Source organism: Grus americana, chromosome 1 (genome assembly GCF_028858705.1).
Source record: "Grus americana isolate bGruAme1 chromosome 1, bGruAme1.mat, whole genome shotgun sequence".
Classification (NCBI taxonomy): Eukaryota; Metazoa; Chordata; class Aves; order Gruiformes; family Gruidae; genus Grus; species Grus americana.
The window spans coordinates 216,923,731-216,942,414 of record NC_072852.1 but is presented as its reverse complement, the minus strand read 5'-3'; the positions used below and the strand labels follow the sequence as shown (position 1 = coordinate 216,942,414).

Below are 18,684 nucleotides of genomic sequence, written 5' to 3'. Positions count from 1 at the left end.
GATGTGGGGTGCCCAGGGTGCTCCCTGAGATGGGGGATGCCATGAGGTGAAGGTGTGCAGTGGTACTCCCTGAGATGTAAGGGGGGGGGGGAGCTCCTCGAGGTGTGGGGATGCCTGAAGCAGAGTCCCTGAGGTGACGGAAGGAGGGTTGCTGAGGCAAGGGGGTTTTAGCACCCTTCTCTCGGGTTGGTAGGAAGATGAGTACCTGGTGGGACAGGAGCAGCTGGGGTGCCCTCTCCTCTCCTGCTGTGTCTCTTAACGGGGTAGGAGAGCGAACATGGATAAAATGTATGGTGTATTCAGAAAAGTGGTGAAATGTTCCCTCCCCATCACATCCTTCCTTCAGCTAACTCTGTTTTTCCTGTTTGCTGATAGTTGGCTTTTGGTTTACTGGGCAACCGTCCCACGTTTTAATTTTGGAGAGCGTTAGGAGCAAGGTTAAGTGAGGAAGCCTAGGCTCTGCATGAGGGTTTAGCAATCTGTTTCAAACTAAGTCTGTGCCCTTTCCCCTCTTGCATGCAGTGACTTTTACTGTACGGGTCTAGTCAGTTTAAGTGGCGGTGGGAATAATTGCTTAGCACAGGCATGCTTTCCTTTAGAAATACTGTAAGATGTGAGTCTGCACTTGAAGTTTTGGTTCATTGCCTTGGTGCAGTTGACGTTACGAAGAAGTAGATACATGGTCTTGCTTGAGCTACGTGCTTCCAGGTGTGAAAATGAAGAGTTACTAGAGAAAAATCAATAGACGTCAACTTGAAAAGAAGATATAACTGCTCCTTGGATAAACATGATTTACTAGAGGTTCACTCAGGAGCAAAGGGAGGGAATGGAAATGTCTTCTGGCCACTGGAGCCATGCAAGTATTGACCCTAATATGAGAGCAAGTGCTTATTCTAAAATGTGGGCCTGTCTATGTTAAGGAACGTAATCGAGCAGTGCTTTGGATGAACTTTACAAGGAGCACTGGATCGTTCAGGAGATCAAGTATGGCCTTCTCCCTGCTGAATTTCTGATTTTATTCTTTCCCAGGCTTGTGCAAGAACCAAGTGAATGCTGCGGGGAGAAACCTTAGCTATTAGTCATTGGACTTCATTTATGAAAGTGAGACCAAAACACAGTCTTTTTTTCTAGGAGCAGAAACTTTTGTAGGAGTTTGTAGGAGCAGAAACTGAATCATCAATTATAGGATGTTCCAGTCAAGTAAATATTTAGTTTAAGTTATGTAGGATGCTTGTATGGGTGCTGAAGAAATGTTAATTGTAGCAAGTGTAAGCCTGTGACAAAGTCTGAGGTATTGTTTTCGCTGTGTGCTCTGCAAATAAGAACCATGTGCTGAGGTATCTGTATGCTGTGTCAGTGCCTGCAATCAAATCAAGAAGCTCTGAGACTACAGTCGGATACCCTGATAACAAATCATCCTTTTTGACTGTATTATCTGAGCTTAAAAGTCTGTTACTGAATTGCAAGATACCTTACCCTGAAGGGGCTAATCACCCTGGAGATATTTTACTGCAGAATCATGAAAAAGAATGAAAAAGTCATACCAGTCTGTTGTACCACTTCTATAATGCAAAAATCTGTTTGATCTGAGCGTGGTGCTACGTAATGCAAGGTAATTGTTTGCTACCTGCCAGCACAGAAGTCAGCTTCGTGATTTGTTTTAGTAGGCAGTTTCCTCTAGAACACCCAGTGCTGCATTCTTTGACTATAAGGATGAGAGTAAGATGGTCTGAGTCATGGCTATAAATCTCTCTAAAGACCAGATTCTCAAATGTGAACTTAAGGTGAGTGCTTTCAATGACTGAAGTGACTTGTTAGAAACTGAATTGTTGAACGTGTAACTTGTGTTTTGTCTAGGTTTAATTGTGCCAGTGAAATTCACTTTGATTAGAAAACAAAGCTGCTGCTACTGACACATTTGCAGGAGTGAAAAGTCACATTCAAGACCTTTTGCCAGTGTGACCACACTTGTCAGACTGACTAACCTATTCTTTAGCTTGTTCGTTAGTGACAGGATGACCTGGCCTAAGGATGCCTTTCACTGTTGTATTCCACGTTTTACATGGGAGAATTAGAGTATGTGGCTGTAAAGAAGTAATGCATCTGGTTAAGCATAAAATTCAAATTTGTGTCAATAATTAATTGTGCCAAGGTGTTGGGTTTTTTTGCTGGAAGAGTGAATCTAACGGATCTGAAAATGTGTCATGAAATAATTACACTTTAAAAGCAGAGACTCTTTATCGTTATCTCTTCCTAGTTGCTCGATGCAAGAAAGGAGTGTCGTGATAACTTACTGATTTCTAAATGCTCAAAACAAACTTTTCAGTCCTGTCATTATAAGGAGTTCAAAGCAGTGGGGGGTGGGGGAGCCAAACCTTTCAGACTAATATTTTAGATGGAAGAGGTTGGACAAAAAAATGCAGCCTTAACATAGAGAACCAGTCATGCTGCAGTCAAATGATCTGTTGCATGTTACTGTGCTAATTGCTGACCAAAACAGATGTCATGTGTGGTTGTCCAGAGGCAGGAAAGCACATCTTGGTGGGCTCCAGAATCAGTGCATCCAGCACTTCAAACTTTTCCTTCATACTGAAATTGATAAGCTTGTGCTATCAATTCCAACATTAGAGAGACTGAGACTTTTAATGAACTGTGAGACAGTGTTTGAAGACCTGCAGGCTTGAGCATGAACTGCATCTACTGTTGTACAAACAGCTGTACTGATGCACAGTTTGTAGTGAGTGATTAGGGAGTTGTAAGGAAGAAAAAAAACCTATACTTTTTTTTACTGAAATGATTTCCAGTCAGTCAGATCCATGTCCATAAATTGAAGCATCCCTCTTGTCTAGATGGCTAACCAGGGCCTGAATAAACTATAGGTATAATTAGCTTTTCGTTTGGGTGGAGCACAGGAAGATCCCTCAGAAATAATGGCTAGAACCATTTTAGAAAATGACAAAAATACCCCCCACTACTTTACCATGATAAAGATAGATGACAGAAGAAAAGTAAACAAAACCTGATGTGGATTCCAGCGTAGTAGGTGAGTACTAAGTTATATGTGTAAGAGCTTAGCACTTCTGTGACTTGGCTGATTGTAAAGTATTTCAACAGATCATTCCCGAGTGGTTTAGCCACAGGGAAAACGCTCAACATCTGGTTGCATCTCTGCCACCAGTACTTGCCGATAAAGTTTGATCTGTTCACGTTGCTAATTTCCACTGGTCTGATCAATGATCAGTTGCAAGAAGCTTTCTTCTCAATATCATCTATGGCTTACTTCCAAATTACAGGGTGAAAACAATATGTGATGTTTGGACTGTACATAAGGCAGTCCTATAATGACACCACAGATCACCTCCATCTGCTTTTTTCCCCAGGAAACTGTTCAGCTCTTGGTTGTTCAGCCTGGAGAAGAGAAGGCTGGGGGGAGACCTTAGAGCCCCTTCCAGTCCCCAAAGGGGCTCCAGGAAAGCTGGAGAGGGGCTGGTGCCAAGGGCAGGGAGTGACAGGCCAAGGGGGAATGGCCTGAAGCTGCAGGAGGGGAGATGGAGATGAGATGTGAGGCAGAAATCCTTCCCTGTGAGGGTGCTGAGGCCCTGGCCCAGGTTGCCCCGAGAAGCTGTGGCTGCCCCTGGCTCCCTGGCAGTGTTGAAGGCCGGGTTGGATGGGGCTTTGGGCAAGCTGGGCTAGTGGAGGGTGTCCCTGCCCATGGCAGGGGGTTGGACCTAGATGGGCTTTGAGGTCCCTTCCAACCCAAACCAGTCTGGGATTCTATGTAAGTAATTTTCTGGTCACTGGAGACAGCCTGGGTAATGGGGGGAGAAAGCTAGATATTATAGATACTAGGGGATACTCTAGGAGCTGTACATGGAGTTAGGGCTCTTCCATCAGAAGTTTTAGTTCCAGTTCAGTGTTGGTCAATCACATTTCAATATGTCCTGTGTAGTGCTCTCCAAGGTGGGTTTCCAAGAGACTTTGGATGTACTGTGTGGGAGGGTGCATGTGAAGGAGTTGGTTATGCTCTGGTGAATATGGATGTGGTGGTAAGAAGGGAAGGGGTAAACTCTGCCACTGTGCACAGCTGCAAATAGTGTTAGCTCAAAGTCCAGGTGACCCAATGTCTTCTGTATCTTTCAGTTCATAGACATTTCTTGTCAGATGGTGAAAGTTTCTGTGGAAAGGAGCAGCAATGAGCTTTCAGCCACAGATGTCAGAAGTAGGTGTTTAGGGCAGAACAAAACAGAGCAAACGGTTCACGAAACTTCTTGAGGACGCTCTGTAGCCTCCATTCACTTTCAGATTGGGATTCATAAAGAATCAAGTGGAGTTTGATGGATTTTTAGGGCCCCAGGAGCGAACATGGCTCCTGTGGCTTCCCTAGTAGTTTAACTCTGGGAGCAGTTTAGCTCACGTAGTGTGGGACAGAAGTTTGAGATGAGGGCAGGGGACCTGAACTGGTTCCATGATGAGCCGTGTGAGGCTCCTGCGCTCTGAACTTCAGCAAACTGCAAGGCATCACATCTGTTTATACTCAGTACTGATACAGACTTGTCAGACTAGATGCATGTTGGCATTTCCAGTAGCTGGGTAAAAGTGTCTTGTGGCCAGGAAACATTTTCTCCCATCCCACCACTGCTCAAACACTGGGTTATCCCCATCCTAAACCTGTTTGGCAGGGAAGGGTCCTTTATTTTGAATACTGAAGATAAAAATCTTATTTAGGAATTGAATAACTTCTTTCAGCCAAAGTTCTGGAGCAGACCCCTAAGTGGTAGGAAGAAAATCCCCCCCAATCTACTTTGAACATGACACCATGCTGTAACGTTTACCTTCTGTGAACTGGTTGACTGTAATAAAGGGATTGAATTCAAAGACTATGAACGTCCTTTTCACATTTGTAGTCTTATTCCATGATTCTTTCCATAAAGAAATGGGATGTTGATGACAAGACCTGAATATCTCATTGACGACCACAGAAGTGAAGATTCTATTCATTCTGTAAAATTTTTTGTACAAGATATCATTCCATTGAGCTATGTTTAAGGAAATGATATATACTAATCACGTAACAGTCTTTGAGCTTTTGGAATTTTAGTAATTGCATGAGCTTAATGTATGCGCTTCAGAAACTTGCATTGCTACCGTGTTCGAACCCAGGAATGGAAGTCAGGAGCAAAGTGAACTTTAAAGCAAAAGATGTTTTTTTTTTTCTTTTGAAAGTACTTCTGGAAGGAGCTTGCCAGGAAAAAGAGAAAGTACTCCTGGATTCCAATAATAAGTAAAATCCTATTTTCAGCAGTTGGAAGTGACAATCCAGTGTGATGCAGTACCTTGGGTATAAGTGAGTCAAGGTAAAGCAACGTGAGAAGAATATGGGTGAATTAGAACAAGGCTAAAATTTCATAGTTGCTTTCTTTAAAGATGCATACTATTCATGCACAACAACTTGGGTAGCATGGCAGAAATAGGTGATTGCAAATGTGCTGGCAAATGAGTTTGAGAGGTCTTGTATGTGGGAGAAGTGAAGAAAGCGACTGTACAGGTTGAGGGCTACATGTGTACTAATTTTCCAACTAAAACGGTGTGAAAAGAGCATCCTTTTTGAAATAGTTTTGTATAGATCTTGTTATATATTCCACTGAGTAACATGAGAACAAAGACTGATTCTTAAATATTTTACTTCCTCTTTCCTACTAAATATGCTAGGGGAAATCAGACTAGCGGATGGAAAGTGTCGTATTTGAATATTGCTTTCACTTCTCTTTGACATGCACTGTCTTTAAATGCTGAGTGGGGAGGGAAGTGCTGCTCCAGTAAAACACCACAATGTGAGTGTTGACCTAGTGATCTTATACAGTTGTATCCATGTCCAGCTGTATCAACGTCTAGTGTTCATTGGAGATAATTTGGAGGAAATAGTTGTTAAAATTACTGTAAAACTGTAATTGTAGCCCAAAAGGCTGGCTGTTAGTCTGGGATTGGATTTTTGCTCTCTACAATGTACTTCATTTTCCCCCCCCAACAAATGCAAGGCTGTTTTGCAGACTGGATGATCTGTCGATAAGTTAGAGACCATTCTGCCAGGAAGCTGTAGAAAATCAGTTTTAATGCTTTATTCAGGAGATATGCTGGGGAAGGGTAGAGAATATTCTTAATTGAGTGAAGGAAAGGTCTTGGTAGCTGGTAACTAAAGACTCATTCCTTATTTATGAAGAGAGACTTACTGGTCTGCCCTTGGTTTATCATCCAATAACAAGATAAACATTAATATGCTTCAGATTAATAATTGGCATATGCTGTTTGCTTGCGCAACTTGGTGCATGCTTAAAATCAAGTGGCTCTTAAAGGTCAAAAGTGCCTTTGCTTTGATATTGTTGATGCTTTATTCCATAAGGCCCTATTTACTTTTTGGGTCCTTCCTCCTGAGCATCATCTTGTTTTCCATTGCTTAACTGGTATTCCCAGGTCATTCCCAGAGCTAATATGGACTAAGGCTCTCTTGCCCAAAGTGATGTTAAGAGGCTTAAGGGACTTCTCTGAACTGCTACAGTGTGTTATTAATGAGCTGCATCTTGCACCCCGATGTTCTCTTTTCTACCCCATGGCATAGTTCCCATGTTGTGTCAAAGAAGCAGTTATAGTTTTGGTCTTTCATTTTGCAGGTCAGTAAATGTTTGCTTAGACAAACTCAGAGGAAAATGTCAATAAAGAAGGATGATATTTCTAACTGCTCCTTCTTAAAGGTCTTGGTTGAAGATGGAAAAACTGTTTATCTAGTTCCTTGTTATTTGTATCTTATATAAACACCTAGCAAGAGGAGCTTTGTCGGGCCAGTGGTCAGTGCTTATAAGATTTTCTTAACCCCAGTTTAGAGCAATTTTTTAGGGTGTGCTGACAGTTTTTATTCTTCAGAGTGGTGGTGTTTGCCAGCTCACTTGGTCTGTTGCTCTTGGTGCTGTCGTGACTGTAACCAAACACAGCTGTTGAAACAATACACAGAAAGAACTTCATTTGCCTAAGTCCCTGCATGGGTTTATGATTTTGCTTTTGAACCCTTCCTGCTAATATTACATTTAAGTAAATTGTATGTTTTGAATATTGTTTTGTCACACCTATCCAACTGTCCTGTTTGTATCCTAAGACTGAATGCCCATGTCTTCTGCACCTGTCCCTACCTTATGTTTTAAATAACAGGCTGTTTCCATCTTTCTGCAGCGATGAGCACAAATTTTGGATGTGGAAAGAAGGTTACGAGGATGTTGAAAATTAGCGAAGAGCATGAACACTGTGGGCTTGCATTGAATACCGGTCTTGGTTGTTTCATTGGTTCTGAGCTCTAAAATAGCATTGTAGATCTACATGTGATTATGGTGTTCAAAGAGAAAACTTCTTGCACCTGCTGAACCAGCTGTTTACATCATTGCTCTGAGGTAGAAGTTGAATTCTGAGTTGCTCCCCAGTGTAAATTCAGTTATTTAGTGAGGAAAGAGTTCAGTGGGCAAAACAGTAAAGGTGCAAGGGAACATAGTCCAAAGGACATAGCTACCCTTTAAGAGTAATACATAGCTGTCTTAATTTTTTTCAGATATTATGTAATTAGCTATCCTTATTATTTCCTGATACTACTGTTGCTGTTTTAATTAGCATTAAAGGACCAGGTTGTGTTGTAGACCGACATATTTTGTTACGAGATAACATTGACTTCACATGTTGCGTTCTTTAACTCTTGGTTGAGGTAATGAAGGGCTGTTATGCATTCAAGTAGCTGGAGAATAATTGTACTTCTGCATGGGCCATGTCAAATATAGAGATGTTCCTTACTCTTCTTTTACTTTCTTGCTATATGAATTAGGGAAAACTTGATGCCTTTTGGACAAGATCTTTTATTTGCTGACTGTCCTTGTTGAAACTCTTGGTGCAGTACAGAAACAGGAGTAGTTGTGGCAGAGTGGGGTTGATTAGAAACCTGTATTGAGGCTAAATGTGTTCAAGTGAAAGCTTTGTAGGTGTTTTCTGTCCAAAGTGAACCTTTCAAAAGCCTTTCAGATGTCAATAGATGTAAAGGAGAGGAAGCACCTTGATTTAAGGAACTGTAAACTAAAATCCACAATTGCATGTCTCTGAAAACTTTGAGCCACGTTGATGAAAGTAGTTTTGTGGTCATTTAGTCTGGGTAAATCACACTGCACAGATGCAGTATGTCTCATTCTTTGCATCGAATCTTTAGGAATGTGAGGGGGGGGAAGTGTTGTACGTGTATATGCTGTATCTTCATGGGGAAAAAATGCAGTTACATTACTACTGTGCATCTTTGAACTGGTGTTGGCCTTGAGTATGATTCACAGCAGGCATAACTTTTGAAAGACTGTTGCCAGAAAGTAGCTAAGCCTTAGAAAGGGAAACGAGTTAGTGAACTGCCTTGAATCCCATCACTTGACATGAGGAAATTGAGATATGAAGGGAGTGCAATTATAAGGAGATCCACAAGCAATTTATTGAACTAATGCTGGTTGTGTAGCTCTGAGGGCCTCGCTGTCTTCAAGTGTGTGCTGAAAGGATATTAAAATAGAATTCCAAAAATTCCTTATGGTGTGTCCTACAAAATTGCATATCAAATGCTTCTGCTTTGCTTTTGAAGTAGATCTGAAATCACGTGTGATTCTTTTGACTCTGAACTGTCAACAGCTGAACTGTGGAAAACTAATTACAAAAATTCTAAATAAATCTTCCTATAAAGCGTGTAAATTGAAGTACAAGCATTTTCTTGACCTTCCTGTGGTTTTAAGTAAATAGTATCTAAACTTCCCACTGTAGGTTCCTTTGCTAATAAAGGGCTTTGAGTACTGCAGGAGACTTGACCCAAACCTTCTGTGGGGTACCTTTTTTTTGTAGCAGAGTGTGTCAAATTGGGAAAACAAGGCAGCTTGAAAACTTTATATAAAATTATGAATTCTTGTCTACCATTTGACTTCCGTGAACTCAGATCACATCATTGCTACTTAATATTTGAATTGGTATGGATAGGTGAAAGCTAGTAGTTAGTGAAAATCTGAGGAAGTAGAAAGTTGTAATAATGAGGTGTAGAGCAGTGCTGTGATAATAAATCATGTTGATGTTGGTTAAATACAGTCCATGTTTAGATAGGTTGTTTCTTTTTTTTGAACCACAGCTTTTATGCTTTTTAAGAAAAGAAAAAAAAAAAAACAAATAAACCCCAAAACCTCAACCTGACTGCTGTGAGCTACAAAGCACACAGAGCCTGTGTTTTTCTGTGATTTAATTATGACAGGTATTCAGAGATCCAAATAGCTGACCTTTGCAAGCTCAGTTCTGTTAAGTTCGGAACAACTAGATTTGCTGTAGTAATGTTTGTGTTGCTAACTAATCTTTGCACTCTGCTTTAATGCTAAAATAGTTGGAAGGATTTTGATAAAATTTTTCCAGAGCTACAGTGGGTCATAAAGCAACCAAGCTAGGAAACTGATGTGAAGGCCAGGTAAAACCAAAATGTGCCAGCTTGTACAGAGGTCAGAGCTGATCCTGACGTAAAAAGAACTTAAGGAATATTCTCCCTAGAAACAATCAGGAGGAGGGTAACAGTCTGAAAATCAGAGATTGTGTCCAAAGATGAAGACTGTGTCTTGGTGTTTATATTAAAAGCTATCTGATATGTAGGACGCTCCACTAAAGGCTAAGTAAAGAGAATTCGTGCTAAATCATAGAATCCCAGACTGATTTGGGTTGGAAGGGACCTCAAAGCCCATCTAGTTCCACCCCCCTGCCATGGGCAGGGACACCCTCCACTAGCCCAGCTTGCCCAAAGCCCCATCCAGCCTGGCCTTCAACACTGCCAGGGAGCCAGGGGCAGCCACAGCTTCTCGGGGCAACCTGTGCCAGGGCCTCAGCACCCTCACAGGGAAGAATTTCTGCCTCACATCCCATCTCCATCTCCCCTCCTGCAGCTTCAGGCCATTCCCCTTGTCCTGTCCCTCCCTGCCCTTGTCACCAGTCCCTCTCCAGCTTTCCTGGAGCCCCTGTGGGGACTGGAAGGGGCTCTAAGGTCTCCCCGCAGCCTTCTGTTCTCCAGGCTGAACAAGCCCAACTCTCTCAGCCTGTCTCCATAGCAGAGGTGCTCTGGCCCTCGCATCATCTCCGTGGCCTCCTCTGGACTCGCTCCAACAGCTCCACGTCCTTCTTGTGCTGGGGACCCCCGAGCTGGATGCAGTACTGCAGGGGGGTTCTCACCAGAGCAGAGCAGAGGGGCAGAATCCCCTCCCTCGACCTGCTGGTCACGCTGCTGGGGATGCAGCCCAGGACATGGTTGGCTTTCTGGGCTGCAAGCGGACATTGCCAGCTTATATTGTGCTTTTCAAATTTTAGAAATTGTAGCCACTGTTGAAAGTTCTGTACAGTAAGTCTTGTGGAGGAAAAACTGATTGCTTTTCAGGTAATCATGCCTCTGAGAACCCTGAGTGATTTGGTTTTGGCAACTTTGGGCTTTTTAGAATCATAGACTGGTTAGGGTTGGAAGGGAACTCAAAGATCATCTAGTTCCACCCCCCCTGCTGTGGGCAGGGACACCCTCCACTAGACCATGTTGTCCAAAGCCTCATCCAACCTGGCCTTAAACACTTCCAGGGATGGGGCCCCCACAACCTCTCTGGGCAACCTGTTCCAGTGCCTCACCACTCTAACAGTAAAGCATTTCTTTCTAACATCTAATCTAAATTGACCCTCCTTCAGCTTGAACCCATTACCCCTTGTCCTGTCACTACACTCCCTCATAAACAGTCCCTCCCCATCTTTCCTGTAGGCCCCTTTGGGGACTGGTAAGCCGCAATTAGATCTCCCCGGAGCCGCCTTTTCTCCAGGCTGAACAAGCCCAACTGTCTCAGCGTGTCCTCATAGGAGAGGTGCTCCATCCCTCCGATCATCTCCGTGGCCTCCTCTGGACTCGCTCCAACAGCTCTGTGTCCTTCTTGTGCTGGGGACCCCCGAGCTGGACGCAGCACTGCAGGGGGGTCTCACCAGAGCAGAGTAGAGGGGCAGAATCCCCTCCCTCAACCTGCTGGTCACGCTGCTGGTGATGCAGCCCAGGACACAGCTGGCTTTCTGGGCTGCAAGCGCACATTGCTGGGTCATGTTGAGCTTCTCATCAATCAATACCCCCAAGTCCTTCTCCTCAGGGCTGCATTCAATCCATTCCTCGCCCAGCCTATAGTTGTGCTTGGGATTGTGCCGACCCACATGCAGGACCTTGCACTTGGTCTTGTTGAACTTCATGTGATTTGCACAGTCCCACCTCTCCAGCCTGTCCAGGTCCCTCTGGATGGCATCCCTTCCCTCCAGCGTGTCGACCACACCACACAGCTTGGTGTTGTCGGCAAACTTGCTGAGGGTGCACTCGATCCCACTGTCCATGTCGCCAACAAAATTTTAAGTAATTTCTGTAAATTTTGACTTTGTACGAGATGGCTTCCCAGCTGCCTTATGCTGATTTTACCCTTGTGTTTACACTTCAGGCAAAAGTAAGGGTGGTTTTCTTCCCCCCCCTGCCCCCGGCTCATTCTTTGTTGAATCAAAGATGCTGTCTTGAACCTGCATGATGTTTTGCACTTGATATGGGTTATATGTGCTGTCACCAGGATTGTGGGGGTGATGGGGTTGGGAAAGAACCCCTGCCACAGACTTATAAAAATTTCTTCCTTACCAATTGAATTTAAACTTCATTCTGGAAAATGTATTCATATTTACTAAGTTCTTTAAAAATTAGACTATTCCAACAGAATTTCTGAAACTTGCTCGTGTATGGACTCAGTAGGCCCACTGTAATTTTTTTTTTTAACATCTGAAGGAGTTTTCAGCCCTAACCCTCCTTTCACAGGGAGGGCTATATGATAGCATCTTGGATGGCTGCTGCTGCAAGAAACTAAACTACTTGCCTTGCTGAAGTTTGGCACCTTTGCAAATTGATGTTATGTGTCAAAATGCTAGTCTTTCTATTGGGAGCAATAATTCATGAATAATTTTGCTGAAAAAGCTGGTGGTAAAGAGAGCAGGAGGTGGCAGATGTGGGACAAAAAGATGACAGACCTCCTCCTTTTCCAGCAGTGAGCCATTATATCGTCTCAGCAGCTAATAAAATAATAGGCTCCATGTGATAAAGAATAGGCTTAGCTGTTGCCCATATTAATGACCTGAGCTTCACAATTCATACTTGGAGCCTCAGCTAGTAAGTCAGTAGAGAAGTGGTAAGTGGTAGATCAGTAGAGGAGACAGAAAAATGGTGTTTGGCTGTGTTCTCATCCAGCTTGGATATACTTACATTATTATTTTTTTCCCCAGGGTCATCAGATTCTTCTAAGAGAATAATAAAGTGGTTAAGATGGAAGAGGAGTCAGAGCTCTCTGTGCTTGTTTTTGCTACCCATTATGTGAACTTGAACAAATAATTGTGAAATTCCATGAATACTTTAGGCTGTTGTAGGTAGTCACTCTTCTCGTGGTTCCATGAACAGTCCAGACCTTTTGTTAACAACAGTACATCTCTCTCTTGTTTTGACTTACCACCTTTTCTTCCCTTCCTCCCCACCCCCTGTCTCTGCAGTGATTTTTATTAATGGTACGAGGTTGTTAGACAAAAATCCCCCCAGTGAATAGCTTTGTCATTTCAGTTTCTTAGGCCTGGAGGGAAGCAGAGTGTGGTGTCTGGATCAGTTTTAAGTCATCAAGAAACTTCAGTGCTAAAAAAGTCTGCCTGCTCTGTCCTGCTTTTGTGGTGGGCACATCTGTGTGGCTGTAAAGAGGGGAATTGGAGGAACTTCCACAAGTTTCAGACTAACTTCTTTTTTGCCAGCTCCACGTTGGTTAAATTGTCTGACCCTCACCATGAGACTGCACAAATACACGAGAAAATGAGCGGGATGGGAACAAGTGCCTAGATGCAGAAGGTGGTATTTTAGGCAGAGGTAGTGAAAGATTATGGTATCTTAGTGTTGAGGTAACTAAATCATGAAGGGACTAGGCAGTTTCAGTCCTTTAAACCTCAGAAGTCTTGGTAGACTGAAGAGTTCTGAGATCATCTGATGAAAAAGCAAAGTATTAACAGGGTAGTTGATCAAAATACTTTATTCTGTAGCAGCCTGACTTGTTTATGGCCTGCAGTAAATCTGGAGAGGTTCCCAGAAGGTCATTGAATGGGAAAACTGGATACATTAAACAACTGATAATAGTTCTTCAGAGTGATGAAAACTGAGTGCTTTTCTTAAATAAGAAAAAAGACCCCTACTTCTGAGAGAAGCTGAGCGTTGATGATCTCACTGCACTCTGTAGCAGGTCTGTCAAGATGCTGCTGTTGAAGTCTGGGAAGCCAATTTTGTGGCTCTGCAGGCACGAGAGGTGAAACCTGATGGTAGGCTCTGCTCTCCTGATCAGTCTTTGGGATAGCTGTATGCTTATAACCTGGGATATCTTTACCTCCAGCAGTGTTTTTAAAATATAAGCTGCTACTCAGGATTTGTTTGAAGGGAAAATTAGTGGATCTCTTCTGGTTTGTAGTCATTAATTTTGAAGGTAGAAAGAGGCACTAATTTGTTTCATGTAGGTCAGTGCAGAGTTGCTGTGTAGCAGTTACTTTTACTCAATTGCAACTTAGACTGGCAATTAAATCAAATGATAACAAGGCCTACCATGTCATTTCGCTGCTCCATTGACTTTCTTGGGAAGTGCAGATGACTAGGACAATTGTGGTAATCAAAATAACTTGAGTCACAAATCCCCTAGAATGAGCTGTTAAACCTGCTCTACTACTCTGCTAAGCAACCATCCAGATAGACCATCATTCAGGATGCCTGCACTAAATTCAGAGCTGTTGGAAAAGTTAAATACCCTTTTTAATGATACCAGTTCTGCTTGTCAGAGCCTACCTAAATCAGTGCTCTGCTGAAAAATAACTTTTTCTGCAGTAAGATATCTTACTAAGATGCCTGATGTAGTGTCTGAAATAATCACTACTGTGTTGCTGATAGACTGTCAACTGTTTGAGGAGATAGCGGTGAGAATTATCTATACTCATCTGCATATTTTGCTTATCTTTTTTATGAAAGCAGATCCTGTGCTATCAGCTTGCAAACACAGCTGGCCTGTTTTAAGTTGTGTGACTCATAAGGCTGCCAAAGCACTTAGGGTTTTTAGCACTTGTATTTTGATTTTTTTTTTTTAAACTAGTCTTTTTGGAATGGCTGTTCTGGTTGCACAGCATCTCATCTGTGGAGATCCCTCCTTATGATGAAGATATTTAAAACTTGTCTTTGAGAAGTTAAAACTTATCTTTGAGAAGTGACTCCGTTTTCCCATTTCATCTAAAAGAACAAGGAAATAAAATAACTCAGGATTATTTGCAGCTACTGTATTCAGTGTAAAGTGTAATAGGTCACCTCTCCATAAAGAGTTGCTTTTGCAGTTTGAAATCCACTGATACCTCACTGTACACTGCTTTTCACTTTGCTCGTAGAGGTGCCAGGCTGTATGTAGCCCCGCACATATTTTAAGCTGGTACTTTCATTTAAGCGGTCCTGTCCCCTCTTTCATCAGCCCAGCTGCTTGTATGGCCACATGGTGAACCATATTGAGGAACTGATCTGGTGAAACTAACCCAGCAAAAGGGAGAGGTGGTTAGTTTTCATCCGGATCGGTTCCTCAGTGAGATTCACTGAGCAGCTGCACAAGTGCTTATTTATGGTGGTACAAATGAGGAGGGCGATGCAGAAGTGCGAATAAGCAGCGGGGGTTGGCAGCAGGGCAATTTGGCTGATGCCAGTAATAGCTGAGCTACAGCACAGTGGGGTTTTTGTTTTGTGTATTCTAATATCTCGAGCAAAAATGAATGAAACGCATAGGAGGTAACACTTACTAGAGATTTGAAAATTCCCTTAAAATAATACTTATTGTTTGTCACAGAACAGCTGCAAGGCCTTGAGGAAGAATTTGAGAGCCTATTTGAATTGTCTTTTGGATATGTCTTCATAATTGATGGTCCCCTGGCTAGGTTAATTATCTTTGGTCAGGAGAGGTTAATTAGTGAATGTTACCTCTGTAGAGTTCTGAGGAAATCTGAATATGCAATATAATATCAGTGACAATGTGGGCAAACTGGAAGATTTATTTTCAGGATCTGAGTCCCTCTGTCATCCTGACCTCATACTAAAGAATCTGAACAAGAAAATTGTCCGTGTAGTTGGAAACTTGTTCCTTATCAGCTAGGCTAAATGGATAAGTAATGGCACAGGAGGGAGGAGGAGAGTGATAACTAAGTTGGTGATTTACATAGACATTCCAACTGTGGTGTGGTTTCACAGCCCCATATTTAATGTTCATCTTCCAACTGGCTTGGGAGAAGTGAGACTTTAGACATTGGGATAAATTCCAGACTTTGAAGGATGCAAAGAAGTCACAAACCATGGAGATAAGGACTCTGCTCTTGTTCAAAGGTGCAAGTGTAGGTTATGACACTCTACAGCTTTTTCCAAACCTCATTGCATATAGTGGAAGATGAGAAAATTGTTTGGCTTTGCTTGAGGGCTACTTCATTGTTACATACTACTTAAACTAGTCACACAATTAGATTGCAATCCTAAAAAGACCTGGAGAAAGTTGGCCTCTCTGTTAAATGCTATGTGGGTTATTCTTCTTGGGTTGTAAGGGATTTAAAAAAAAAAAAAAGGGGGGGGGAAATAAGCATGGTAGATAATTGGTTTTTATGATACTGAAGTTAATTAAGCGAGAGAGAAGGCTGCCTAGAAAGCCAACCATGCCCTGGGCTGCACCACCAGCAGGTCGAGGGAGGGGATTCTGCCCCTCTACTCCACTCTCGTGAGACCCCCCTGCAGTACTGTGTCCAGCTCTGGGGTCCCCAGCACAAGAAGGACATGGAGCTGTTGGAGCAAGTCCAGAGGAGGCCACAGAGATGATGCGAGGGCTGGAGCACCTCTGCTCTGGAGACAGGCTGAGAGAGTTGGGGTGGTTCAGCCTGGAGAAGAGAAGGCTGCGGGGAGACCTTAGAGCCCCTTCCAGTCCCCAAAGGGGCTCCAGGAAAGCTGGAGAGGGGCTGGTGACAAGGGCAGGGAGTGACAGGCCAAGGGGGAATGGCCTGAAGCTGCAGGAGGGGAAATGGAGATGGGATGTGAGGCAGAAATTCTTCCCTGTGAGGGTGCTGAGGCCCTGGCACAGGTTGCCCCAAGAAGCTGTGGCTGCCCCTGGCTCCCTGGCAGTGTTGAAGGCCAGGCTGGATGGGGCTTTGGGCAAGCTGGGCTAGTGGAGGGTGTCCCTGCCCATGGCAGGGGGTTGGATCTAGATGGGCTTTGAGGTCCCCTCCAAACCATTCTGTGTTTCTCTGATGATTCTATATGGCACATAAAACTCTGAAATCATTTTTATAGGGCGTGCAATGTATGTTCAAAGCCATTTCTTAAGGAGTGTTTCAGTTGCTCATAAAAATGGCAAGCAAAACTACACATCTTTGTGTGCAAGATCCATATTGTGTTTTTAATGAGGTTTAATCTTTCTCTTGACATTTTTGATACCAATTTCTAACAGAATAAGACCATGTTGTTCTGCAATTGGACAGCTTAGAACGTTATTTTTTTTTTTCATTTTGTATTGCATGTATATGGTAGAGATATCTGGGTATGCCATCTCAGGCTCTGTTTTTAGTCTAACTCATTAATAGACTTTGAAGGAATGAATCCACTGGTGGTTTTGTCTGTCACATGAGCAGAAATATAATGTTTCTGTTATATATTTCCAGGAAGGAAAACTAATATCACTTAAGTGATATTAAGTAATATAAAGTGTTATATTGTGATTCCAAAACAGATGGTCTTTTCAACTCTTGTTAAAAGCATTTTAGGACAAGCTGCAAACAGAAAAGTTGTCTTTTGGTTTCGACAGCATTTTAAATCCTCTTTTGGTCAATGCGAGAGGTTTTTTTTAAGGTGGATCCAGACTTACAAATTAACAAGCTTTTGGGGAAAAAGTATGCTGTAAAATGAACTCTGTAGTAAAAAGATACGCTAAACCAGTTTGAGGCTTGTAGGTGGTTTGTGGGGATCCAAAAATGATAAAGAGCCATTTGTCAACACCCTTGTGGTAGATGGGTGTGACACCAGTTGGGAGATTAATTGGGAGAACATGATACTGAAGGATTTGGTGTGTGCTTTATATATTTCAAGTGGCAGTTTGCTGAGTGCTAAGTTCATGGTAGTCTGTTTTAAGCATGCAGGCATTTTCAAAGTTAAAATAAGAACCACAGCTAAGCAGTGACTTAAGAGTGACTGGGCAGTCCTACAAAATTGCTTTGTCAACTAGTTAAATTTAACAATAAGCTAGTAATGCTAAATATTTGTCAAAGTTGAAGGGCATAGTGTGCTTTAAAGCTGAGGATTTTAGCCACAGCTATTAAAGGTGTTTGGTGCTTAGAGGTGGAGGGCAGGGAGAGAGAGGGAGAGATTGATTCAGTCTAATTAGTTTTGTTCAAAATACCATATTGTAGCAAACTAATATACTGTTGGAGTTGGATGAAATCACTTAAACTGAAGATTTTAGTGACATATTCTAGTGTATTCAATCCAAGAGAAAAGGACTTGGTTGTCCAAGAAAGAAGGTAGCTGACAGACATCACAAATTTGACTGTGACCTTAATTTTCCCTGAAAATCTGGGTATATCTTCCTGGTGTATTTATTTAAGGTTGCTACAGCAGTTTCCAGGATTCTCGTGAATTCAGGAAGCTTTGTTCAGCCAGTTATGTATGGCTCTGGATTAGGTCGTGGTTTATTTTGGAGCTCTTGATCCACTAGTGCTTGCTGAAAATAGCTTTGGCAAGGAATTGTTTCCCGTATGATGATGCAGAACACTTGGGTGATCCTGCTGCTGTTTGATGCTGATAGTGTCATATATTTGCTTGAAACTGCTCAAATAGTTGGGGTGATTTAAACATGTGGAATAAAACCTGTGTATAGGACATGAATAAGAATAGCTTGTCTTGTATATCAGTGTTGCTTAATCTGAGCTCGTAGGTGCTGGTTGTTACTTGTCCAGCCAGTTTCTTATGGCTTTGCTGAATGCTTATTGTTCACACTAGCTTTCTGCCAAAGAAAATTGAGTGTTCAGTAGGATTTTTTGACAACAGTGCTTTGGAAATCATTAAAATGCTTTAATAAATTAAAAAAAAGAGTCTAACTTCAGTCTAACTTCTTTAACTATTTAGGGTTTTTTTTTCTTATTTTTAGCGCCGGCTTCGTCATCTTCGGAATATTGCTGCACGTAACATTATCAATAAGAATGGTTATCGCCTCTTGGATACGTACTTCACTCTTCACTTGTGTGATAACACCAAGATATACAAAGGTAAGCTGGGCTTGCTATCAACTTTTTTACTAGTTAATCTTTGAATTCTTATGATCAGAATTCCCTGTCCTTTTTCTTTTGCCTCAACAACCTGCTGCCGTTATTTGCATCATGTATACTAATAGTGTTAGCAAGTAAGGAAGCAAACCAGATGACAGGTGGTAGAATCTCTTAAATCAGCCTTTTTTTGTTGCTCTTCTCTCCCCTCACTGATAATTTAGACTTGGGAACTTCCGAGAGCACAGAAAAACTTTTGGAGCCTTTGTTGCTTTGTGTGGG

At 42.4% G+C, this 18,684-nt stretch overlaps 1 protein-coding gene across 11 annotated transcripts in view; it reads left to right on the top strand.

The window, feature by feature from the left end:
* The window catches only part of UVRAG (UV radiation resistance associated), a 101,555-nt gene that overhangs the window by 560 nt on the left and 82,311 nt on the right, over window positions 1-18,684 (top strand). For 6 of the 11 annotated variants that reach the window (XR_008578637.1, XR_008578638.1, XM_054836997.1 and 3 more), the window contains exon 2: window positions 18,288-18,405. Coding sequence is in view for 9 of the 11 variants with exons in the window: in XM_054836997.1 (XP_054692972.1) it covers window positions 18,288-18,405 (118 nt within the window). In the remaining 2 variants the exon portion in view is untranslated. Of the gene's footprint in view, window positions 1-1,041; window positions 1,102-1,123; window positions 1,785-7,218; window positions 7,434-18,287; window positions 18,406-18,684 lie in introns of those variants that run through there. The other 5 variants (XM_054837006.1, XM_054837024.1, XM_054836991.1 and 2 more) reach the window with 5 other exon arrangements.